This window comes from Hylaeus anthracinus, unplaced genomic scaffold (assembly GCF_026225885.1).
Source record: "Hylaeus anthracinus isolate JK02 unplaced genomic scaffold, UHH_iyHylAnth1.0_haploid 11997, whole genome shotgun sequence".
Classification (NCBI taxonomy): Eukaryota; Metazoa; Arthropoda; class Insecta; order Hymenoptera; family Colletidae; genus Hylaeus; species Hylaeus anthracinus.
In genome coordinates this window covers 8,173,807-8,199,130 of record NW_026534344.1, presented here as the reverse complement: position 1 = coordinate 8,199,130, position 25,324 = coordinate 8,173,807, and the positions used below count along the sequence as shown (strand labels likewise).

At 32.4% G+C, this 25,324-nt stretch overlaps 5 protein-coding genes across 8 annotated transcripts; 1 reads left to right on the top strand and 4 right to left on the bottom strand.

Moving 5' to 3' along the window:
• The first annotated feature begins 3,057 nt into the window (after window positions 1–3,057).
• On the top strand, window positions 3,058–7,785 carry LOC128889483 (L-threonine 3-dehydrogenase, mitochondrial). Its single transcript, XM_054147153.1, has 5 exons — window positions 3,058–3,321; window positions 3,647–3,910; window positions 5,728–5,988; window positions 7,111–7,377; window positions 7,534–7,785. Exons 1-5 carry the CDS (start codon window positions 3,165–3,167, stop codon window positions 7,692–7,694), a joined length of 1,110 nt encoding a protein of 369 aa, XP_054003128.1. The 5' UTR covers window positions 3,058–3,164; the 3' UTR covers window positions 7,695–7,785.
• LOC128889469 (DNA primase large subunit-like) lies at window positions 7,733–10,368 on the bottom strand. Of its 3 annotated transcripts, none has more exons than XM_054147131.1 (8): window positions 10,228–10,368; window positions 9,852–10,006; window positions 9,390–9,727; window positions 9,076–9,303; window positions 8,857–8,994; window positions 8,422–8,800; window positions 8,190–8,351; window positions 7,733–8,096 (listed from the first exon to the last, which is right to left on the bottom strand). In XM_054147131.1, exons 2-8 carry the CDS (start codon window positions 10,003–10,005, stop codon window positions 7,813–7,815), a joined length of 1,683 nt encoding a protein of 560 aa, XP_054003106.1. In that variant the 5' UTR covers window position 10,006; window positions 10,228–10,368; the 3' UTR covers window positions 7,733–7,812. The 3 variants fall into 3 exon arrangements, with proteins under 3 accessions (XP_054003106.1, XP_054003108.1, XP_054003107.1); XM_054147133.1 differs by having other exon boundaries at window positions 8,196–8,351; XM_054147132.1 differs by having other exon boundaries at window positions 9,852–10,234.
• On the bottom strand, window positions 10,366–12,378 carry LOC128889484 (acyl-coenzyme A diphosphatase NUDT19-like). 2 transcript variants are annotated; one of them, XM_054147155.1, is made up of 5 exons: window positions 12,153–12,378; window positions 11,598–11,940; window positions 11,077–11,312; window positions 10,859–11,017; window positions 10,366–10,779 (listed from the first exon to the last, which is right to left on the bottom strand). In XM_054147155.1, the coding sequence occupies exons 1-5, from the start codon at window positions 12,234–12,236 to the stop codon at window positions 10,501–10,503; spliced, it is 1,101 nt and encodes a 366-aa protein (XP_054003130.1). In that variant the 5' UTR covers window positions 12,237–12,378; the 3' UTR covers window positions 10,366–10,500. The 2 variants fall into 2 exon arrangements, with proteins under 2 accessions (XP_054003130.1, XP_054003131.1); XM_054147156.1 differs by having other exon boundaries at window positions 11,598–11,934.
• A 137-nt stretch (window positions 12,379–12,515) lies between these two features.
• LOC128889499 (succinate dehydrogenase assembly factor 3, mitochondrial) lies at window positions 12,516–13,747 on the bottom strand. Its single transcript, XM_054147179.1, has 2 exons — window positions 13,312–13,747; window positions 12,516–13,137 (listed from the first exon to the last, which is right to left on the bottom strand). Exons 1-2 carry the CDS (start codon window positions 13,486–13,488, stop codon window positions 12,964–12,966), a joined length of 351 nt encoding a protein of 116 aa, XP_054003154.1. The 5' UTR covers window positions 13,489–13,747; the 3' UTR covers window positions 12,516–12,963.
• A 154-nt stretch (window positions 13,748–13,901) lies between these two features.
• Window positions 13,902–22,981, bottom strand: LOC128889490 (cysteine dioxygenase type 1). Its single transcript, XM_054147164.1, has 5 exons — window positions 22,461–22,981; window positions 14,877–15,018; window positions 14,689–14,803; window positions 14,445–14,614; window positions 13,902–14,358 (listed from the first exon to the last, which is right to left on the bottom strand). Exons 1-5 carry the CDS (start codon window positions 22,694–22,696, stop codon window positions 14,323–14,325), a joined length of 699 nt encoding a protein of 232 aa, XP_054003139.1. The 5' UTR covers window positions 22,697–22,981; the 3' UTR covers window positions 13,902–14,322.
• Between the last annotated feature and the right edge of the window lie 2,343 nt (window positions 22,982–25,324).

Genomic DNA, 25,324 nt, shown 5'->3' with positions numbered 1-25,324 from the left:
TAAAAAAAGGTGGACTTTTAATTAGCATACAATTATCACCACCTTCTTCATCGCTATTATCTTATTCACTTGAAATAATTTGTAATGGTAATACACGGCTCGTTTTACATATAATTTCACTATCAGTAGAGTCACTAAAATCACTATAGTTTCCTTCTGTCACAACCAACTGCAGATGACATATTTGATCTCATCTATCCTTAAATATTTCGTTGTCTCTATTGCTTTCCATTGTGATAACATATTAATAAATCTATGCAAAACAATCAAAGTAATTATGCAAACTGTAATGATGTTTCTTTCAACAACAAAACGTTTATGAAGGTTTTCCAACTCATTTATCGTACTCCACTAAAATGAAATCTAATTGCACTAGCACGAACCAAACTAATTTCTTGTTAATTACCATTTCATTCAGATATTTCTGAAAAAGGTGACGAGCATTCTCATTTTTCCTACATTTTCTTATAATCAGTCACTCACTCAAACCATCGCAAAACAACGCGGAATTCGATTCTACAGGGTAACGATCTATTAATAGATTAAATATATAGATTACACAAAGTATATGTCTATCAATTTTCATTCTGATCTGATTATTTCTTCATGAAACGAACGAATGATAAAAAAAATTAAAACCTTTCGAATAATGTTGTTCGTGCATGATCGACGCCTATGAACGCTTGATAGATCTACTCAATAAATACAAGTTCAGGATTTTTTAATCGCTATCGTCCGTACAAGAACCAAATACCTTTAATTGAACAAAAAATGGTGAACGTTTGAATTTTTTTCAACACTTTTCTTGAACTTTAATCATTTAAGAATATAGTTAAATACTAATGAATAATTTTAATTTTAGTATGGACGATAACTACAATATTTTAATAATCTGTTTGATTTTTTGGTTTCGGATGATCCAATATCAAGTTATCATGTCAACGATAGAAGAAAGAGAATAAATTTCATGTGTCTATTATTAATAACAAAAATGATTAAAATTAAAGAAACAAAATTGCATTTATTAATTTAACGTGTCTACCTTTATATATAAAAACGTTGATATTCCACAATTATATGTTATGTGAAATAAAAATTCTTAAACAAACTTTTTTTTGCGACCATATAGTAACATTACTTTAAAATGCAATTAATCTAACGCATACACACGCGCTTGCTTGTTGGTTCTTTTTAATCACATTTCAGCAGACTTGATGGTTTTTTTATTTTAATTCTTCATTACCATATAGTCGTGCTTTATTTTAACCCGGCTTGTCCAGTGTATCAGTCAAGGCAAGGTACTCATTAATATAACCGGTTTCAAAGCACATGAATAGGCGAGTTACTCTTCTGCCGGGTGTGAACAATATTTCTGTTATTTGACGTTTAGAGAAGAATCGTTAGTGATTTACAATCAATTTTCTAACACTGAATACGAAACTAATTTTAATTTTGTTCTAACTTTCAGGTTAGCATGATCAAATTACTAATTTCAGAAACAATATTATTTGCTTTGTGAAATTGCTACTTTAGTACTCAAGTTTCATTTGCAGATACTTTCCAGGAACTTTACATGAAGAATATTAAAATATGGTGCAATCGATAGAACGAATTCAAGAATTCAAAATGGTAAAATTCTGTTAAATAAGTTTACTGAATGTTTAATTTAAAAAAAAAAAAACTGTAAATTACTACGTGTATATAATACAACAAATTCTTAAATTTCGAATAACGAATACAAAATAAATTATTAAAAATTAAACTTTGGGTTTTTTAAACACAACGAATAAGTAGAAATTTAATGATTTCAATTATTTCTTGGCGTAGATAAAGTATTAAACATGAATGTAAATACAAGTATGTGGTTAATGTGTATTCTAGTTCATTCCTCACAGGAAAGTCTTTCGTCATAATATTGAAGATCTTAACTGTTCTTTCTTTTGCCAAAATAGGTCAGAAAAACTGTTCAGTCGAAACGTTGAATAAAAATGAACAACATGCTTAGATTGCCACCATTGTTTCATATTTTTAATTACTTCATTATTACATATGTTATCTATTATTCGAATAAAATATCATCCAATATCTTATAACACAAAAAATATGATATTTCCAAAGTAAATTCTCATCCCTCTTATTCCTGAAATTAGCCGTTTGATAATAATAATCAGTAGGTTAGAATAAAATAGGAAATCGTCCGATAACAGAGAAGAGCCGTTTAGTCTCTAAGAGTAACTTGACTATTTCTGTGGTTTGGAACCGGTTATTAACAAGTATCTTGCCTTGACTGTGATATACTAGACGCCAGGATTAAGACAAAACTCTGTCATTTCAATGTAGCGTCAAATGTTAAAGAATCAAGAAATTTTCAAAAATTTGTCCGAAAAAAAACAATAATCTGAGCGTGTTAGATTCTTCGTCGTAGGCGGTAATTAGTATATGAAGATTTAAACGTATCACATTGAAACATCTTAACACTTTACCTACCGTGCTATTTAGAAACAGTCTTTAATTCAAAAAAGAATTTTCTACAGTAGCATAAGCCAATCTAGCCTGACAATAATGTCTCCATACTATTACTACATAGGTACATTGAAAGCAAAGTCTGTTTCCAAACACTGAACATTGTAAGTAGACACCCATCAACACGGTAAATAAATTCGAATAGTTAAATACTGCAATCAAAACGCCTACAAATAGGCTCCCGGTAAATAAAGTGTTAATAAAGAAATAATTAAAATATTTCTTTGATAAATTCAGAAGTCCTCCTCCCGTTTCTTTACATCTACACCACGTGCTTCCATCAGACGCATTCATCGTCATGTTGAAGGTCCTGCATCTATTGGCGCACGAACACATAGTAAGAAAATCTGTGTTCTAACTGGTTTTCAGAATCAACCACGTTATAATATCATACAATCAACCGAGCTTAAGCCAGATGTATATCCTCACTGAGATCGGAGGAGGTTCTTTCGTAGCTCCGCTGCTTATAATCTCGTTACTGTTAAGTTTGAACGACGAGAATATCCCTTCGCGACCACCCTCGTGCTTTGAAATTTAACGGTGCACACGATTGGAACTAAATCGAAGAAAATTTATCCCACGAACGGATACCACGGGCTCGTTTCTTGGTAAACTCTTATGGTTTTTGTTCAGAAGCAATAATGTGGTGCAAAAAGTATCTCCAAATTTCACGACGATTATCAAGAAACACGTTTAGAGATTTCCACGTTACAAACAACTCTTGTTCTTGGGACTCCAAGGAAAGCGTAAACAACGGATCGAATGGTATCAAGCGAATGCCAAGGATACTTATTACCGGTATGTAACTCTTAACGAATCAATTACGATATGTATTGCAAAACCAGTTTCACATTTGTCATGTTTCATCATTATTACTTTAATACAAGGAAAGTTCGTTGTAAATAAGTTTGAAATTTACGTAAAGTTACGCTATTCGTTGTTTACCTATTCTAGGTAAAACGAGAATGAATAACATTCCTAACGATGATTCTTCAACGATGAAAAATGCAAAAACAACATTTCTGTTATTTCTTTTTTTCTTTAAATTATCATTGACGATACGATACATCGGTTGCATCGTGTTTTGTATTACATCGACTTTTTTCATATGCATTCTTGCAAGGTGGTCTCGGACAGTTGGGTACCGAGTGCGCGAAATTGCTACGTAAAAATTACGGAAACGACAACGTGATTCTGTCCGACATAATCAAGCCGACTGTAGAAAGTCCGTCGAATGGGCCGTTTATCTTTGCCGATATCCTTGACTTTAAAGGTCTTCAAAAAATCGTGGTAGACTACGGAATCGACTGGCTGATTCATTTCAGCGCACTTCTCAGCGCTGTAGGTGAACAAAACGTTCCTCTTGCCGTGAGAGTCAACATTGAAGGTAAGATGACTTGTTCGTTCTTTAATGAATTGTTTAAAAACGAACGTTTCTAGGAGCGCTTCGTTGCTTTTCGAGAGTGTGCTCGAGTGAAATGGAATGCCGTGCCAAGTGAATTTGTCGTTACGATAATAATTATATTGTTACCGCCGGACACGAAGGAAAGCACGTCGGAGAAAGTGGATGATCTCTTAGCTGTCTTTAGTGGAATATAATCTCGTTTAAAAGGGGTTCCTGACTTTTTGGGTCAAAAATAAGCAATATTTGTGATTTCTTTTTCTCGTGAAGTATTAGGCCCAAATTATCTACGATACATATTTTTGTAATTGGAGAACATAGAAACTTACTAATTTATAAACCAACTAATATATGTTTATAGGCATATAATAAAACGAAAGTGCTCGGTGCTGAAAAAGAATAGCGTCGAGGATCATTCAAAATACAAAATTTAAGAAGATCCTTATTCCATATGAGTCCGCCCATGACCGGTAATAGGATTATTAAAAAATATGAAAGATTTTTAAAAACATGGCCTTTACAAGAAAAATCCTTCCATTCAGCCTAAAATTTGACGAAACTTTTTGTAGTTATGAAAAAACAGTAATAGATGCGACAATAATTCTAGAACTGGCCATAGAGAGATATTTTTGGGACATGCTCACCAAACTTGATGTAAATTGCTTCATTTTAGAGATTTCTCCAACATCGACTCAAAAATTGTTGTTTTGAGAAAAACGGCTTCAAAGTTTTACGTGCATTTCGTAGCATATTCTGAACGACATTTTACAATTTTTGGTTAATCAGCTATTCTAGGACTTTGAAATAAGCCATGCATTTTCTCATACAAGTCCTCAATGTTGATACGATCTAGTCTTTTAACGGTTTTAGCTTCTTTTGCGAATAACACCTCACTTCTAAGTTAAGTTCTACACTCCTAACTATCATAATTGAATAATAAAGCAGTAATAACTATAAAAAGATGCAATTTCCTTTCTTTCTACAGAATTGAAAGTAACTTCACCAATCGTATACGTGTATTGTTCTTCTTACTGACAAAAATCTTACAATTCATTCCAATTGTAACTTCAGTGCTTTAAAATATTTAGAATTAACAAAAATTCGTTGTTAAATTTCCAACTTGCCAAAAAAGGCAATTTTAATGGTTCAATTCATAGACTTGCAGGAGACAAAACGATCTCTACAGATCATTTTCAGATATTTTTAATGAAATTTGAACTGTGCATTCTTAAAGGTACATAAGGTACAGCTTTCATAAAATTGAAACAAAAAGTTGATTGTTTTTACCCAACAAGGCAGAAACCTCCCTTGAAAGAGGAAGCCAACCTGGACGCTTAGAAATCAAATATGTATATAATAATTCATCATATATTTAACATACATTAACAATTTCTTTTTATGAAAACAATTAACTTGATAGGTGATCTGTTTGCTGGAGTTTATTTTTATTTAGATTTTTCTAATAAAATGAACATACTCCAGCCATTACACAACTAGTCTCTTTCGAATGACTCCCTAATCGACTTACCGAGGTTTTCAGGTGTCGTAAGACCTCAAATTAAAAAAAAACAAGTATTTTGATTTTCTACGTGATATATACTACGGAAGTACATATGAATTTTTCAAAATATCAATTTTTGTAAGAATGGTGAACATTTAAAAGAAAATCTTGTTTTTAATAGGAAAATACATTCGTTCAAAGCACCCTCCCCCCTACCCTTAACGTAGAACAGAATGTGTCACCCTACAAAGTAATTATTGCTAATAATTATTTTAAGAATTAATTTCTTATCACTTGTCAGGAATGCACAATGTCATTGAACTGGCGAAACAGTACAAATTAAGGATATTCATTCCATCGACGATCGGAGCGTTTGGTCCGGATTCGCCGAGGAATCCCACGCCAAATATTACCATTCAACGACCACGAACGATCTATGGTGTCAGCAAAGTTCATGCCGAGCTCTTAGGCGAATATTATCATCACAGATTCGGACTGGATTTCCGTTGTCTTCGATTTCCGGGAGTCATCAGCAGTGATCCACCAGGCGGTGGTACCACAGGTACTTAACCCCTGACTTACCGTTTCTCATTGTACAATTTGAATAAGTAAGGACATAAGGAATGCCACGAGTTAATTACTGCATACACGGTCTGTCTAAAAAGAACCGAACTTTTGCTATAAAAAGAAAAAAGTACAAGTAAAGTTTTTACACACACGTTTAGTTATTCAAAATAGTCTCCCTCTGCGTCAATACAGCGTGTATACCGCGTAATTAATATTTCAAAGTATTATTAACATATTTGAACGAAAAAAAAACACAATTTTACACGATTTTTTCATTTAAATCGCTTTTTTCTCAAGTTCCTGAAATGCTAGACAAATTTCGCGGTCAGATTTGAATTCGGCATGTCAAAATCTATAAGAAATTATGTGTGGCAAGTTATAAAAAAATTTAGATCTAGGAGCTGAACTAGATTTTGGTGAAAAAGTGGAAGTTCAACCTAAAAAATTTTGAAGTTCCAACATTGTCCGCATCACTTTCTCTACATTTTTCTCTTAATCTGTGAAGTTTCAGCTTTAATTTCATCCAAGGATCATTGCTCTATCTCATCTCATCAGATTTGGTCGATTTCGCCAACTGTGCGCCGTACTAAACGGGGAACCAAAACAAGAGCTGCAAAGATCCTTCGAAATGTTAATTACGCGGTCTACACGCTGTATTGGCGCAGAGAGAAATTATCTTGAGTAAATAAACGTATGTGTAAAAACTTTACTTGTACTTTTTTCTTTTTATAGCAAAAGTTCGGTTTCTTTTTAGACAGACCGTGCACATACATTTCCTTTTTTCTGGATCTTCAACGGGCAGTATTTTATAATAAATGTAGCCACATGCGCCAAGAAATAGAGCACATTCTAATCATTATTAGGGTAACTGCATAATGGTGCAATCCATCGTTTCTCAAGGACAATAGTATTAGTAAATTGTTGAGTGTCTCTTGGTCATGAGCCGTGAGATCGTTCCTTGCGTTTCCCTTATCTCCTGATGCGTAAACTCGAGAGTAACTGCGTAGACGAATCGCAAATGAAACTGTGATCTGCGGTAAAACATTTGTCCCGAATCGTTATCAGAAAATAATAAAATAACACGTGTAACTACGTATATTCGTCTTTTCTTTTTCAGATTACGCTGTTGCAGTCTTTCACGAAGGTTTACTTAATAATACATACGAGTGTTACTTAGAACCTTACACAAGACTGCCGATGATGTACATAGAGGATTGCCTGTCAGCGCTCTTTCAGTTCTTGAACACTCCAAATGAACAGTTACAAAGGCGTGTTTATAACGTCACTGCAATGAGCTTCACACCCGAAGAACTATTCGACGAACTGAAGAAACACATTCCCGAATTAAAGATTACGTATAAACCGGATGGACGACAATACATTGGTTGGTTATTAATCAACATTTCAAAAACCATTCAAAACTGTATCGTCATTGATATATATTTTAAGTTATAGAAGCATTTTCTCACAAAAATACGTAATAGTTTTAAGACAGATATAGATATAACGGAATTTCAATGTTTTACGATAAAAATTCTAGCTGAAAGTTGGCCACAAGTATTCGATGACAGCGAGGCGCGACGAGACTGGGGATGGAAACACAAATACAACTTGGAGAGACTTGTGGAGTCAATGATACGCGACGTAAGGGCAAACTTCTTATCCAGAAGATCATTAAAGGAGGTCAACAGTTACGTATAACGCAACGTCGCTTAGGAAATAATTAACATGAATTAGACAAGTTAAAAAAATATTATTTATTTTATAATAAAAATACAAGTGACAAATTTTCGATGAACTTTGTACATTTTATTTGCTCTCACATATCTTCACTCATTAATTCGGCGATATCCTCCGCGTTGAGATAATTATCATTGTTTATTCTTTTTGGTACAGCTTTAACTGCTCTTATTGGAGTCATATTTGTTTTATCTATTCTTCTGGATGGTGTACTACTTTTACCTATGTATCTTGAGGGGGTACCAATCGATCTATCGTTATATCTTGAAGGTGTATCAGTGTTTCTTTCACTTCTTGTAGGTGTATGACTTACTTTCTCACTCAATCTTCCACTTTGTGACAATTTATCGGTGTTTTCAGACTCTGTGTAAAAGAAAAAAGATAAAATTGATTAGTTAAAACATTATTAGGTAAATCATTATATATTTTAAATATAAAAAACTGAGCTGTCTTCACCTGTACCAGTATCTTTAGCCAAAATAGCTCGGCTCTCTACAAAATATATATTCGGGTGAATAATAGGCTTATCCGGCAAGCGATTATGTAAAACCTCGAAATATGTTGCACAAGCAATATGGTAATGGCCATCCTTGGCTAAATCTGCTATATCATTAATATCTAAAACGCATAAACCGGTAAGAATCAATGTTGACACTTTATATACAAGCTAGTATATAAATTACATTACTTTTTACCGGTACACCATAACTAGATAATTTTTGTTTTAATGACTCAGAATCCATATGCCGATATGGACAGCCATGATATTCTCCAGGGCCCACAGAAGAACTTATAATTTTTGGACATCCAAGAGGAGTGTAATTTGTCTGTTTTCCTTCTTTGCCATAAATATGCCTTATACTATAAGCATATTGTTTATCGAATTTGTCTGGATCAATCTTTTTCGTGAACTCCATTTTCCAGAAGCGCAATGCATCTTCTAATGTTACTCCTATACCTTTTATGAATAAACCATATTGAATACGTGCACTATTTTTGAGATGATGCTGAGTCCTAAGCCCTTCGTGTAACGTTCTCATACACAAAGGATAGGAGGTTTTTGACAACTAAAAATAAAACAATGCTAAACGAAAGTAAGGAATATGGAAAATAAATTAATTACCTCATCCAATTTTTCTACAGGTGTGGTGGTAGTCGTCCAAACAACACGTGTCATGCCAGAGAAAGCACCAGGTAATGATTTGACATAAGACATTAATCTCTCATCATCGGATATATTTGAAACATACTTTTTTGCATACTGTATAGTAAAAATATATCCGATTGTAGTAGAATTTAAAGGCTTTTTATGCAATTAATATAAGAATACGATACAACTTACCTCCATACCATCGATTAAATTTTTTCTGAAATAAGTAACAAACAGAGACACTAAATTTTCTTGAGAAATGTATGCTTTTCCTAGAGAAAGATAAACTTTACGCGATTTAACCAGGTCAGCAACTTTTTGAAAAGGCACTTTATAAAATTCTATCAGATCAATATTTGAAGATTTTGGATTGCACGAACTAAGTTCTTCCCAAATCTGAAGTTTTTCTTCTTGTGTAATCTATAAAAAGATATTAGAAGTAAGAATAACTGCAGACTGATAGAATGGCTGGTCAATTGGTACTTTATCTTATTAATGTCGCTTACTTGTTGACATTCGATGTTATGCATACTAAGTAATTTCTCTATTCCTTCTTTGTCTAATGAATCAAATCTTAATTTAAATAGTTCTACTTCTTGTTTAACAAACCACATTGATCGTTCTGGATTTTGACAATATGATAATCTCATTATAAAATGTGATAAGTGATCCTTCTTCCTACATTGTAAATCCATTTCTGTAGAAGAGTTACATCCCCTTGCAAGTAAGAGATGTACAAAATATTTAAGTCCATCTTTTGCTAGAACTGTACATAGTTCATCTTTACGATCCTTTAATTTCTTTAAATCTGTTCGTACAGCATTGTTTTCAATATGTTGTAAAACTACAAAGGATTAAATATTCATACATCCAAGTTCATTTGTGATAATGTTCATGAATGAGTTCTCTTATACAAATTAAATACGTAAAAAAGTGACTGTTGAATTGATCATCAGGCGATAACTTACGTTTTAATCTATCTATGCCCAACTGTTGGAACTCCACGAATGGAATTTCACCTTTCGGAGGGAAATCATACATCTGTAAATCATGTTGATAAATATCTTGAAGGCTATTAGTTTCAACATGAACTGTATACCGCCGTCGTTTTGTATATTCCATTCTTTAAAAAATTAAGATGTCATAATCATTAACAATTACAATAAACACATTGTCATCACTGTTTTGATATATCAGTCTTTCAAAGTTATTTATAACGAAAAATGAAATGATAAAATTATCATATTTATCGAGATAACCAGAATATTTACAAGTACTTATTAAACACTGTTTTACTTTCTGAAACTAACAAATCTAAATATTTGTCAGATTTCAAACACTTACTTTTGTTTAGATAATCTTAATCGGCCATTACTGTATCACTGAGTTTGCCGCGCTTTTTTCCCGCTATTATTTGAAAATATCATTGATACAAAAGAAAATACACAAAATGTAGGTACGTAATAAATAAGTACAAAAAGGTACAAAGTATAAATGTACACATTTATTCACAATTACTATTTGTTCAAAAATAACTTTCACAATAGAAACGAACACGAACGCTTACAAACTGGTGTGAGGTTATGAACGGACGAAGTATCGCGTATAACGAAATCATTATAATTTCGGCTTTCTGTGTGCCTGCTTCACGCGAATATTTTTTAATTGCATAGGAGGTAAATGACCATCCGCGCAATCGAAATTTTGAACAAAAAGTTCCTTGACTTCGAGATTGAAAAATTCCATTCTATTTTTTATCGGTGAAATATCTCGAAATTCACCGATTGTAATGTCGGTTCTGTCGATAATTTGTTTGTCGAATAAATTGGCGTGTTTAGGATACATCGAGTCTCCTGGCAAAACATGCACTTTTCCATCTTTTAACTCTACCTTTACCTAATTACATAAGTACATTTAATTAAAACCACTCAAAAGTTGATTTTTAGAACGAATTTGTTAAATCTTGCTTACGTACTGGCAGGTTCAAACGTACACCTATTTTACTTCGATCAATTGCAAAATCTAGCAAATTGTCTATGCTCTCGAATTTCGCTATCCTTGCAATTTCATACTGTTGCGGAGGTGGTAATACTATACCCGAAGAAGAAAATAGAAAATCTCCTGGTGCATTCCACTGTAATACACGATACATACAAATCACTTATTAAATTAATGCGTTAAATACAGCCTTACTTGCAAATCTTCCATTTCCGTAAGTTCGTATATAGCGCGAGGTATAGTGGGTATACAAGTCAAATAAAAAACAGCATCGTAACGTCTTCCGGGAAAATAAGTCGGCGTTAACCAGTTGCTCCATTCATAAAGAGACCACAGGTCTGGATAGCATCTAAAATTTTCGCACAACGAATAAAATTCTGTGGCATCGTTGTGCACCTTTTCTTGCCAACTGTGTAATTCATTTTCGGAAACTAAATAATGGAAACAGTTTCATTTTAATGGTTTCATTATTGCGTCTAAAATACATACAGGGTGACCCAAAAATGTTGCAACACTCTGATTGGTCGACGTTTTCTGTTAATATCTCCTTATCGAAGCCTCGGACAACATTTTCGCTAAGGAAAAAGTTGTTCCAAATCGCCTCTCGAATCACCTCTTTCAAGGTGTTACAACATTTTTGGGACACCCTGTATATTGTTATTATTGTCAACAGCCATTCGAACTGTTACAAAATTCGAATTTGTGAATCGCATTACTTTCAATGTGCTGCGACCATTCAGAATGTTTATGGTCTTCTCGCGAATTCTTGCATATTAATATACCGCATTCTTCGAAGGTTTCGCGAATGGCAGTAATTCGTAACGATACTTCTCGTGGTAATTCGTTTGGTCTTGGTTTAAATATTCGAGGCCGTACAGCAGTGTTTGGAGCTAAAGATGCGAAACTGTTGTTGTCGAAGCCAAATGTGTGGAAAAGATTGTGCCACTTTAAATCTGCGTCGGATGGATCCACTACTCCTCCAGGAAACACATATGTACTCGGCATAAAATTTGAATTATGATGTCGTTTTAGGCACAGTAAGTTATAGTTATACTGAAACTACATAATATTGTCTAAATCGTTTTTCCATTAAGTGATATTTAAATTTTCGCGCGCTCTTACGAATAGATACAGTGAGTGTCAATGTCAATGTTGCAAATAACAGCTATTTTTTACACTTGGTTATAATATCTATTTATTTCTATTCCTATGTTTCTATTTCTAAGTTGTAAACATCTAGCAAAAAAGAAACAATGAATTTTAATACTTACGTTTATGGGCGACGATGGACGAATACATTTCTCCATATTACGAGCTGCTAGGATTAAACTAGCCGATTCTTTGAAAGCTTTCATTGTTAACAAAATTGTTCTTTGTTAATAAAGACACTTGTGATTTTACGGATATATTTAAAAAATTTACAACTGATTTTATACAAAGAGTAAGCGTTTAGGTTATGGCTCCATGAGTTGATTTTGTAGTGCGAATAAATTTAATAGAGATGTGGGTACATGATATGAATAAACCAAAACAGTGTTATATAAACGATTATCGATACTGCCAAATTTGACATATATCGATACTGCCAATTTGACATATATCGATAATTGTTTTGAGAGGGTTTTCAAAATTGTTTTATTTTAAATCTACTATACCACTGTTTCTTTTCATGTCTTCAAATTCAAATGTATGAATGTTATAATTTCTTCAAAAAATTAATATATTTATACATCTTTAATGAATATCCACTGAACACAAAGTTCTACATTTATTACAGTATTAAGTACATATGCATGTCAATATGTTTGATAAGTATATACAATTTCATCGAACATTGTCTTTGAACATCTATATTGTAACATTCTGTTGATTGAATGGTTATGTACATGAAATGTCGATTGAAGGTTATGTACATGAAATGTAGACATCATGAAATGTCGATTGAAAGTTATGTACATGAAAGCAATTACTATTACATTTATAAAGTATGCAAATAGTACACATCTATAATATTCAATGTAATATACTTCATTAAGTATACAACATAGGAAGCTTTAATATCTCATGACGACTAGATTATACTTATTTTATATTTTTCTCTGTCTTGTTAGTTGCTGCATTCATTAGCTCATACAATTGAATTACTTGTTCATCTCTAAATTTGTCAATATCCTCCTGCGTTAAATTTTGACCTAATGGTTTGGCAGTGTGCGGTCCTTTTAATCCAAGCTGCTTAGCAAGCGTTACAGCATAGTCCTACAATCAGAAAGTAATCTTCAATAATTTAGCTTAAAAATGATCATTTTTAGATATACGAAAGGAATTAGTATTACAAATCCTATTACTTGACATTTGTCATAAAAGAAGCTAATGGAAGATAACCTAACTTTTTTAAGAGACCATTCGAATGTAATGTTGAATGTTACTCACTGTCCATTCATTTAAAAAGATAATTGTCTCAACGTCGTTGCATGTTTTGTGCCTCCTAAATTCATCTCGAACATAACTGGTTCCTAAAGATTGAATTTCAGTTGGTAAACCGCGATGTAACCTTAAAATTGTTTTGTACAGCATTCGAACACGTTGCACGTGAGATAAATTTGTCATAATTTCTTTATTAAAAAGATACTATGTATACATACTAACACACGATTTGCACTTGATATTTCTATAATAATTTAATATCAAAGAAACTGTAGTAGACGAAGATTAAATGGAATCTCGCGCCAAATATAAACACATGTTAGTTCTTTAGGTGCAGTGCATATATCCATGTACATATGTAGTTTATCCATATACATATGACATAAGTCGAACGTCTAGATCGAAAATTAATATATTTATATATTGTGGGATGATATTATTTTGAAATTAAGCAATTTATTCCTCTCAATATGTGGAAAGGCAAACATCCTTTTTCCTAGCATAGATCATTGATCTATGTTCAAATTCAAATGACGCAGGCGCATTATCGACGTCGTGGCATTCGATCAATTCGAAAAGAATTTTCATAGAATATATATTGGTAAAATCTTTAATTTATTAGAACAAACAAATAACATGTATACGTATTTCTATTGTATTTTGGTTACATTGCCATTGGATGTAAGCTTCATATATAATTTAATAGTTGGTCAGTCAAGATCAAATGGGAGAAGATTAAATTGAACCTTTGTTTTTACTTCGTTCTGTGTAATAATTTACAATTAAATTTTCAATTTAACACAGTATCGTCAAGTTACGCATTAATATTTGAGGAACGGTAGCGTTGTTGAGCATAAATTCATAGAAGCGTATAGAAGTCCTTATAAATACATTTTAAGTACTTTAACATATTATACAGTTACATACTAATTTCGCTAAATTAAAAATTTTGATTCACTCAGCTCGAGAAAAATCTCTACTAAAATTATTGTCGCAATAAATGTTATTTTCAACGTATTAATTGTCTTCGGGACACCTGGCATCTTGAATTTCCTACAAATTAAAATAAAATTAGTTGCAATGCTGTCCCATTATTTTTTTTTAAAACTTGTAGGAAGAAAGAATAGTAACAAACTTACTCGGTTTCTTTTCTCTCCATATTTGGACCAGAAAGTGACTTTACAGGAGGTCCTCTGTCCAGTTTGTTTATTGAAAACCGAACACGACTCGAACGGTGGCGAGTATAAATGCAACGAAACTGCAGGATTCATGGCGCTTGGATTTTCAACTCGATGAAGTCCCATGGAGTCTATGAAAAAATATCTTTATGTTAAATTATAACGAAACGTGCAACCTTTTTGCTCATTTTCAGGGAAACTGTACCATTGATGTAACATATTTCATTTAGGCCAAGAGTATTTCTCTCCAATTCTTTTAGTTCTTCCGGTTCATCGGTTTCTTTATCATTCTTGCATTTCGTAGGCCACGCGTATCTGGTCTGTGGAAAGATAGTATTTTAGAAAAATATTCAGCGTGAAAAAGACCGAAATGAAATACCTCTTCGTATTTACCTCGCAAAGTTCACCCTGGAGAATTTTCATTACACAATGCGCATTAGCATGATCGTGTATGGCTGATCCGTGACCTTCTGCCCAACATAAAACCATCAGATTGAATCGTCCATTTCCTTCGTCAACTAAGTTCCTTGTGTACCTGAACAAAATGATTCATTTATTTCTCTTTTTAAGAATTGTTTCCTTCGATTAAGTGGAATGAGTAATAGTGGATTGCGTTAGGTCACACTGATGGATAATTAATTAACATCCGTATTGCAAGGACAATGAATTATAATCTAACCACGACAATTTAGCACATACTATAATCTTAATTGAATTACACTTTTATTACAATTTATTCGAATAAATACAGATTTTTCGCAACGAGAATGTTTTGCGAATATTTTTAGTGAAATCCTAAACAGTGCGTGAAAAACGATATCGGATATTTTGGTAAATTCAAAATAAATACAATTTTGTTACATATATTAAATAATTGATTTAAATATAATATTTCGTGGTAGAAATATTCTTCCTTTCATTTAAGGAAAGGTTCCTTTATCATTCTATTTGGTAATGATTTGTAAAGTGTCTTTTTTAGCAAAGGTTTATGCCATTTCCGTGTAATGCACTTTTTAAATTGTTTTACATTTTCAAATTAAATCCTCTCTGGTAGCTACGTGGTTCTAGCAAGGTGTTCCCAACAGTTTTCTATAATGTCAAATGATTTAACTAGCCATTGCATTTATCTTTTTTATCCTGAAAATATTGCTTAATAAATTTTGCAATATGTGCAGCTGTATTATTCCGTTGAAATATACATTTGCTATAATTTTACGCTACCATTTTATCAGACTGATTTTGTAATTTGTTTATATTACCAGTAACTGAGGTCAATGCTCAACCGGATGTTAGATATGTTTAACCTACAACATCTATTTATACAATTTGTAGATTATGACGTCTGTTATCTTTTTATTGAGCACTATACTGTGATTAACATCATTGAACTGTAATTTTAATTTCTGGTACTGTTGAATTAATCAGTTACAATAATAGCTTCTGCTGTAAATCAATTTTACAATTTACTGTTTAATAGTTCAACTTACGACTTTATGTAAAAATTAAGTGAAAACGAAAAAGACATTATAGAACTTTTTTTAAAAGCTAAATGTGTTAATATCTGTTTTTTATGAAACATTATTAAAAATACATTTAAAAAATTTTTTTTCTACGGTGTTGTAGAATGTTAAAATCTATTAAATTTTGTATTTAACATTTGGCCAATATCTCTTATAGTTTCAGAGATATTAGTAACAATATAAATAACCAGAGTTATTTCGAAAGTTTCCACCCTTAAGGGGGAAAGTAGGTTTAGGACTACGTTTTTTTAGAGATTTGAATTTAATGAAATCTTAAGGACATTTTATACATATATTCAAATAAATATTGTAATTTTTTGGAAGTATTTCCTCGGAAAATTTGGAAGATATCAGTTTGCCTCTCAGTTTGCATCGGAGGTCACCATAAAACGTAGCTATTTTTTGTACATTCTGGAGACCACAATTTTCATCTGAAATCAATTGGGATTTAAATTTGCTTTAAAGACATGTCTTTCTTCTCTGAGAACCTACCGAATCAGTTTCTAGGTTGTATTCTTTGATGTTCTTGAACTCTTTTTTAGAATTATTCATTATAATTCACTTTTGCTAAACATTTTTCTTTTTTTACTTTTGTGGTTTTTTAACCCATTGTATGTATCGTTCAGTATACCCAGCAAACACCTCGACGAATTGTACTTTCAACACGCATCATCGTTTAAAATAAATCAGTGGTTTTCATCGCTAAGTTAAAGAACAATCTGAGTGGTTTCTTTCAAAGTTCCCTGCATAATATTCTTTCTAATTCTTTCTAATACGAACGTTATTCGCAACAAGGTCTGCTTCTCAGCTGTGTGAAAAATTTTCGTTCATTGCTTTCGATTCAAGTGTCGCGTGTCAAGGAACCGATGCTCTGGCTCAAGTGTAATGTAAGTGTTGAGAAGGGGGGCATACGTGGAAAGTGTGCGCAACCAGCCGTTCACCGAACAAACACCACTGATTTACGTGCAATACACATAGACTTTGAAGCGTTCCGCATACTTAGCCTCAGATTCCATCGATGTCGAACCATTTCGATCGTGTTCGTTCTTTCGAGGATGTATATTATATTCGGCACCGGAAAAAGTTCGTGCAGCTTTCTAGAACTCAATTCAAATACTCAGAATTTTTTAAAAATATTATATCATTTAACGAAACGTTCATCATTTATTTGATTAGCTCTTTTCCATCGTTCTACAAACTTGTGCATTCCTTTTTCTTATGGTTGAAAACCATTCTGGTCTCGTTTTTCACTTTTAAATGTAATCAAACGGAAGTGAGCGTGGATACATTTTGCGTTTGATTACACTATTCGCTGAGTTACAGGATTGTGTTAGGGTTGATTACATTGGTTGCTGAGCTATAAGATCAGTCTTGCGTTAATAATAAATTAGTTTTGCCTTTCCTGTATTCTAGTAAGTCGGTTTTCAACCACTGTCGTTCAATCTATGATTGAGAATCTGTAAGTTTTTTCATAAAACTCTTGAGCTTTATTGATTAAAAATGAATTAATTGCCGATTTGACTTCGACGTTATTTCTAAAGTTGCTGTTTACCAGAAAGTTAGACATCGATCACTCTTTCCGGTACCTGTTAGAACAAGAGAGGCGATAGAAAGGTGTCTAGTGGAAAATCAACAGGGAACGAATAAGACGTCGTTTTCTTACATCGATTCGGTTCGTAATTGTGGAAACAAGTACTGAAAGTAACACGGTAACAAACGTTCATTGTTTGGCAAATGTTAGGTATTTGGTAATTGTTAACTTTTCTGTTCCGAATGGTACACCCCACTTTGTGTAGATGTTGTGACCGCACGGACTGCAGTTTCCATACTTTCGCGTGCCGTGTGGAAATCGACCGTGTTGGTTATTACGTACCATAATACTACATTATATGGCCGAGGTGGTCGTTATCTTTGTGATTCATGAAACAATTTTCATACCAGATCAACCCGTTTCGTTTCGTGCGAACAAGATGGAAAGTTGATTAAAATTCTCGTGGTTATCTGTCCTTTGAACTTTAAAATGTAGCGCGTACGATGTTATTTCATTATTTCACTACACGTATATTTTGCTCGTATCAATCAATGAAGACGATCTATTAAGACGCGATCGAAACCCTCAATCACCTTTACACCCATAGTGCTCTTTTCGGAACACATCAATTTCAGATCATTTATAACGTTATTACAATTTCAACCGCTTGTTTTCCATTCAAGGGTTATTCTTTAAGGTTAATGCAGTCGCAACTATGCTCAATGCGATTTTTCAACCACAAAATAGTTGCAATTAATGTAGATGAAATTAAACTTTTCTTTTCTATTGTTTTTTGAATATTTTACTACAGACAATTTAGATGTAATACATTAATGTGGAAAAAGTGGTTCACTCCGTGAAACATCAACAGGATTCTTAATAGGAAGAGGGTATTATCCTTTTAGAAAGATGCCAGACTAATGTTTTTAACAGGAAAACAAAACAACAATATATTTAATCGTTTCATCTATACAGGGTGGTCCACGCAATTGTTTCAAGTCTTAACTCCGTTATTATTGCATTTACGAAAAAATGCCAAAGAAGAAAGGTGAATGGTTCGAAGAGCACTACGACTGTAGGCCTTTTAATTTTTTTTAGATGCAGCAGTGCATGTGCAATTAACAATTGCATTATTTCTTTAAATAGAAATGCATATGTCTTTTTACACAGATCGATTCTTCTGTTCATTCTACGTAAAAAATGATTAGCGTACCATGGCAAAAAGATTATTAGATCTCGAGATATTTTCAAAAAATGTCTGTTGCGTAGCACTGTGCGATTATGTTATTGCATGTGCTCTTGTAAAAATAAAAACCAGCCATTGCGTGCCGTTTTCTTTGTTAGTCGCTGTATATAATCAAACTACGAAACATTTATATATACAATATGTACGACTTGTATTTTCTTGTAAAACTAAAGGCGCGTTGTATTAAATAAGTTTCCCATTTTGTAACTTACAATCTAAAATATCAACGATTAATTATTAATAATAAAACGATCATAGAAAAGAAAACTATAAAGAAATGGATATGAAATGTCAAATACTACGATGATAAATACTATATAATCAACTTAAACAAACTTGAGTGAAGTAAGTTTATACCTTTCCTAGAGAATTAGTTATCAAGAAATAATTTCGACAAGTACGCAATGAACTAACAATCATTATTTGGGTCAATTTTTATCTGTATTAATAGATCTCAGAAGAGTAACATGTAAACAAAGAAAATAAAAAAGAATTCGACGCCATATTTGAGGCATTTTCAAAACCGGAAGGATAACGATATAAACAAGAGTATAATTAACCGAAATGAATAAATTTCAAGTAAAGTACTAAATAAGTAAACATGGCTCGTTTTGGACAAAAATCATTTGTATAACTCTAAAAGAATACTAAATACTAAGAGATGTATCGAGAAACAATGAATCGTGACGGAAAACAAAAAAAGAGTCAATTTATGTTGTATTTTCGAGTAAATCAAGTTACATTAACCTCGTGTTTTTTTACCAGGTTATTTGCTTCCTTCGTACGCGATACCCGTATGTTCATGTACGAAGTGTCGTTACGTCTTCCGTTATTCAAGGCTGCTCATTTGACGAACGAAACAGAAAATTTACGAGATGGTCGGGGTTGGAGAAATCGTGACAGCCGATAACCTATCATGAACTTTGTCGCGTTAATTTCGTTTCACAACGCCGGCGTAGTTGTGCGCGTTCTACTTACACGCAGGCCGTGATAAATTGCTTCTCGGAGAGTTCGATTATTCGCGAACGGTGAGGCGCGAGAAACTATTAAGAAGCGAAGAAGCATCGAGATGTTTGGATTCGTCGTCATTCGAGCACGTAACTAATTAAATGAATATCTTCCAAGGTATACATATTCCTTTTCACCGAAAGACAAATTAATTCTTATATTTGACAATTACCACGGGTTTCCAGGGCTTAAGGGGCTTGGAACATCAAAAAATGAAAAAAGAAATCACTTTCTTTTCTAAAATGAATCATTTGGAATTTCAAAAAGATTCCCGGTCTTTTTTTTAGTCCTACTATTAAAAAACAAGTGTGTACAATTTTGTTAATATCGGTCTAACCGTTTCTGAAAGAAATGTACCTTTGTACCAAATACCTTTTCAGGAGACGCAAAAAACTAAAAATTTGTATTTCTCGCTCGAATATCGATATAAATATTATCTTCGTATTTCATTTTATCAAAATCGATTAACACTGCCTTTTTGAATAACTTACTGTCTTTTTTATCCTAGAAAACAATACTCTATAGCTTTTTTTTTTACCACTTCCAGTGCTCCAAATTAAATTCTGATTGTACAGAACTGTTCAGAATCGCTTAAATTTTAAATACAAAAGAATGTGATTTATTTTCATTTTTTGGTGTACCAAGTCCCTTAAATTAATTTGTATCGTATACCGACGTTCATTTTTTTCTCTTTAATTTCTTGCAAGAGCTTAGCCTCGTAAATAGAGTTTACGTTGCATTTATCAATTTATTCGTGCACCTAGCTAATCTTTTTCGTAACCATGCAATTTTTATTAGAAAATGATTGTCTCTTTCTTCTCAGAAAGGAAAATTGATTATTATTTTGGAAGATTATCACACGTTTCCGCAATTTACACTAACTTTGTACTTTGTAATACTATCGCGTATCATTCATGGTGATAGTGATGAAATTTTATTCCAATAAACATGATAAATTTATTCGGTTGAGTAGTTAAATTGTTGTTTTATTGACTGTCATATTTTTAATTTTGTAGTTCAAAATTCAAGTTCTATTCAAAGTTATAAATATGCAGTTATTAATTTTTTATTCGTAGCTCGAAATTTGTATTTAAAGAATCTCATCCACCTCTAGGTTACAATATTAGACCGCAACACTGAGAAATTAAAATAAATATTTATCTTACTTACATCGATTTAAAAATTTGTGTTAGATTGCTGAGGGTTTGTCTACTATTGTTAACGGTATAGGAAAAATACCAGTTGACAAAGATGTAGTTTAATACGGTGGAATATTTCAAGATTATGAATCAATGTCAGCTTCGTCTTTTTAACAGCATATAAAACTTCTGTAGTAAATTAACAGTTTACCAATTGATATATCAGACATATTGTCTCTATACTAATTAAATTATCGCGTCTATTGCCGATACAAATGAAGCCAGTATACAGGATGGTACTGATTATATACTAGGGAACGGAGAAGAGAACAAATTTACTTGAATATTAGATAATAATTATCATCAACGTACATTCTTTATTTATGACGTTTATTCGATCGAATAAATAAATTTTTATTTTGCTCATCTCTTTTTAGAGATATAACAACAGATTTTTCCCAACAGAGACTTATTTACTATAAGATTAACGAACTATCAACTTTGGCTTCTCACATGAAAGTGGTCTTCAAGAGCTTTTTACTTTTTAGTCCTTTTTCAAACCTACAGAGAACAAACTTTGTTTGCTTTTGAAAAATTCCGTGTTTTATACGAATAACCTAATTTTGTCCTAACTTCATTTAAGACAAAAGTGGAATTTTTTAATTTTACAATTTTATTCTGCCTCTGTCTAAGTTTTTGGACATTTCATTCAGGATTGAATGTCTAAGAAATCGCGAAATATCAAAAATGATACTTTTGATTCGCAAAATACTAAAAAAATGGAAAGGATTTGTTAAAATAATTGGACTTAGGTTCCGGTAAATCTATATCCGCCACTGTTTGATACACTACGCGCAGTTTTTATTAGGCTACTGCATAACATTGATCCATCTAAAATGTTCTCCATAGTATAGGAAAAATACTAGCTGACAACTACGTATATAGATTAATGCGATGGAACTAATTTGCTTATCTAATTTGTTTAAGACATTAATTGTATATAAACATTAAAATGACATCTAGGGTTCACAGCTTACTCTGTTTACTTTAATTATTAACTTTTCCTTAATTTAATTGTAAGTACAATACTAGCACGAGAATTGTCACATTACGTTAAAAATGAGAAATATAAGAAATATAAATATTACAATATATATCTTAACAAATGTGTATTTGCAGATAATGTATCATAATAAACACAAATCTGAACACAAAACAAATTTCAAAATCAATTTTGTTTTATCCATGTCTTGCGAATAAATTTTTGTATTCTTCTGATCGAGCATTATATTACGTAAAAACAGTTTAATACATGAATGGTAATTTGTGAGTTTTCTATTTGTTCTACACTTCGACTCATCGTAAGTAGCTACCTTTCAACACTTCTTACAAATAATGTTACATTCCCTCTATAATCTGACAAAATTTAAATTTTGTTTACATAGAGGGAGCAAGTGAACCAAGAAGATGAACTTCAAGATTAATTGAATAAACAATGCAAAATACAGGAATGCAAATCTTGTGTTGTGTTACCTGTATCTGTCAAATTTCGCGTATTTCTTCCATTCCAAAGGATTGCTTCTGTAGGATGCCATAAGATCCTGAACGTGGTCAATGTTTACGTGGTCGGTCTTGAATGCTTCGTGTAGGGCATCGATAAGCTCCCGAAGGGTTAATACCTTATGTTCGTTAGAATTCTTATCGTTGAACAGCTTGTCACGTGAAACACGGTTTAATCTAGGATCCTCACTTGCGTTCCAGACTTGCATTTTCCTTTCGATTGTTCAAATAGTTTTCCCGTTCCGTTCGAACTTACTTTCTCCTCTGAGATCTCGTCGCACTCGCACGAAGAGATTTGGATGAAAATATTTAAAAGAAACGATCAATGATCCGAAATGATAAAAGAAACGTCGTTAAGCGTGATTCGGGTTTCTTTCTGAGTTTACAAGCAATTGTAGAATAGGTTGAAGTTTGAAAGCGCGAGGGAACGAAGAGCGCGATTAACGAAGAACACGTTACCGGTCTACGGCTCGTACCGGTCTAGTAAAACAGGGGAAACAGCGTCTTGTATGAAGCACAAGATATCCCCTACTCCCGACTGCTTGTAAACAGATCCGAACATTTTGTGCTCGATCGTAAATTAACTTTTTCGTTATGTCGACTGTTTTGACGATCGTGTTATCGGTGTCTCTTCAAATGGAGCTTGCTAGCAATGGGGCAAGAGATTGGCACACGCCAGATTCGAGTTAATCAAGTAACACTAAAAATTCATAGATTGCTTACATTTTTGTCAGCAGTAGAAGAAAAAAATGTTCTTGAGAGCACTGGACGAAATTCAATTAATTTATCGAACTTATTATTGCTCTGTTCGGGCCATACTTTAATAATATAAATTAAACAAACGGTATAAGAAAATTTAAAAGATATAGTGAAATTTACAAATATTACTGCTTATGAATTAAAACAGCAAGTATTCAGGTACGAAAATGGATTGACGAAAAAGAGAAGGTGAAACAACATTAAGAGGCCAAATATTAAGTATTTTTCCTGATTTTGTTTAGAGACAAAAATTTAGTTAATTGTTCGTTAACTTTGTGAATATTTTAGGGATCTTTTCAAATACATTTGATAATTTTTTCAATTCATTTCACACAGAAATCTTTGAGATACAAGCTGTGAAATTTATTTTACATTATTAAGATGTTTTCCAAGAAAATAAATTTCATTGCCGTCAAAAAAGTTGAAAATCGTATTTTTTTAGAAGTGTTTAAAGAAATAATATGAATTTTCATTTCGTTCTGCTGCTTTTTACAATAAAAACAAATTTTAACCAACGACATCATTTCAAGTTTGTAGTTCATGTATTCAAACATTTAAATAGTGCAGATGTATATCCATTTAGCAAAAAGGTCGGTCAATTAAGTTTTGAGTTATCATCCCTACGGAAATGATAAAATGCTATTTAAAGAAAAACTCGATACCTCAAAAATTTCTATATGAATTGAATTGAAGAAATTACCAAATGTACTTTAGAACATACCTAAACATTCTAAAATCTAAAATAACATTCTTTTCTATCAATTCTTTTTATAAATTCTTTTTCCTATAAATTCTCTAATTCTTTTCTATAAAAAAAATATCCCGAGAAACATGTAATACTTGACTTCGTAATGTGGTTTCCCCCCCTTACCGTTTGAAAATTTGTAAATATCTCTTAATCATAAATTTGTTAAATAATATACTTGGTCAAAGCAATGTAGTTTGTAAATACTAGTAAAGTAATCTCTATTCTTTGACTTTGAGACCATGTTCTCTACTTTTATTAATATACAAAAATTTAATCCATGAATGTTGAATAATAAAATCGTGTTGCAACCTAATGACACGTATATACGAACGAAAATATTCGCTCTAATGCGTTTCAGATGAAAGTCGGTTCGCGCGATAATGAGTGCAACACAGTTGATTCATTTCTGATGTTCTCGTTTTGCAATGGGCTAATTTTCAAGTTTCTATTTCATTGGACGCACGACGTTTGTTTTTGCAACTGTTCATTTGTTTTGCAATTGTTATACAACACGAATGGGTACCAATATTTGTTATGCATTGTTACGTATCAATGGGAACGCTCGTTCTTCGATAGAAAATTCGTTAAAGATAAACTCGAGCTATTTTCTTGTTTTTAACATTAACTAAGTATTTGTTTCACTGACTACGTACGATAGAGATAATCGGCGCGTGGCGGACGTAACTAGCACAACAACAGACTCTCAATGGTATGGATAATTTAATTGTGAAGAAATTTCTGTTTATTTCATTTTATCTGACGTAAAGAGAAGAGTATTTTGTGATATCGTTAACGTTTCACAGCAACAAACTCAGCTAATGAAATGTAATCAAAATTGCTTTCCTATCGCTGAAGTTGCAAAGCAAACATGTCAAATTCAGGCAAATTCACTTCGACTTTAGAATCGATTTCTCTTAAATTTTTTACTTTTTGAAGACCCGCAAAAATTGTGAAATGCGAAATTACTGCAAGTTTGAAAAAAAGAACGAGTTCTTTGGGTGAAAAAAAGACACTTAAACTTGATAAAAAAGTTGTTAAAAATATTTTTTGTATGAATTTTCTTAGTTCACATAGAAGACAAATGTATGAAAATGAAAATTTTCAACAGTAGTCAATAAAATTGACTCTGAGAATCCTCTTACTGGAAATTTTAAACATAAAATTGAAGCGATATACATATATTGTTCTAATGAGTTGCATGGATGTGTGTGTATGGTCAGAAGTGTTACCGAAAACTGTTCTAAATTGAATATCATTTTATTGTCAGTAAATTGTGCTTATGAACACACACACACACACACACACACACACACACACACACACACACACA

What these genes read in the sequence shown, in the direction of transcription:
- LOC128889490 (XM_054147164.1), bottom strand. Translation starts at nt 22,696, where the DNA reads ATGCAAGTCTGGAACGCAAGTGAGGATCCTAGATTAAACCGTGTTTCA. An exon ending in GCGAAATTTGACAGATACAG is followed by an intron (nt 15,019 to 22,460) that starts GTAACACAACAC and finishes CATTTTGTTCAG; the next exon opens with GTACACAAGGAACTTAGTTG. An exon ending in TGAAATATGTTACATCAATG is followed by an intron (nt 14,615 to 14,688) that starts GTACAGTTTCCC and finishes ATTTTTTCATAG; the next exon opens with ACTCCATGGGACTTCATCGA.
- LOC128889483 (XM_054147153.1), top strand. Translation starts at nt 3,165, where the DNA reads ATGTGGTGCAAAAAGTATCTCCAAATTTCACGACGATTATCAAGAAAC. An exon ending in ACCAGGCGGTGGTACCACAG is followed by an intron (nt 5,989 to 7,110) that starts GTACTTAACCCC and finishes TTTCTTTTTCAG; the next exon opens with ATTACGCTGTTGCAGTCTTT. An exon ending in GGATGGACGACAATACATTG is followed by an intron (nt 7,378 to 7,533) that starts GTTGGTTATTAA and finishes TAAAAATTCTAG; the next exon opens with CTGAAAGTTGGCCACAAGTA.
- LOC128889469 (XM_054147131.1), bottom strand. Translation starts at nt 10,005, where the DNA reads ATGGAATATACAAAACGACGGCGGTATACAGTTCATGTTGAAACTAAT. An exon ending in ATTTAATCGATGGTATGGAG is followed by an intron (nt 8,995 to 9,075) that starts GTAAGTTGTATC and finishes TTTACTATACAG; the next exon opens with TATGCAAAAAAGTATGTTTC. An exon ending in GGCTAAAGATACTGGTACAG is followed by an intron (nt 8,097 to 8,189) that starts GTGAAGACAGCT and finishes TCTTTTACACAG; the next exon opens with AGTCTGAAAACACCGATAAA.
- LOC128889499 (XM_054147179.1), bottom strand. Translation starts at nt 13,488, where the DNA reads ATGACAAATTTATCTCACGTGCAACGTGTTCGAATGCTGTACAAAACA. An exon ending in TCTTTTTAAATGAATGGACA is followed by an intron (nt 13,138 to 13,311) that starts GTGAGTAACATT and finishes TTCTGATTGTAG; the next exon opens with GACTATGCTGTAACGCTTGC.
- LOC128889484 (XM_054147155.1), bottom strand. Translation starts at nt 12,236, where the DNA reads ATGAAAGCTTTCAAAGAATCGGCTAGTTTAATCCTAGCAGCTCGTAAT. An exon ending in CGGAAATGGAAGATTTGCAA is followed by an intron (nt 11,018 to 11,076) that starts GTAAGGCTGTAT and finishes CGTGTATTACAG; the next exon opens with TGGAATGCACCAGGAGATTT. An exon ending in GTGTACGTTTGAACCTGCCA is followed by an intron (nt 10,780 to 10,858) that starts GTACGTAAGCAA and finishes TTATGTAATTAG; the next exon opens with GTAAAGGTAGAGTTAAAAGA.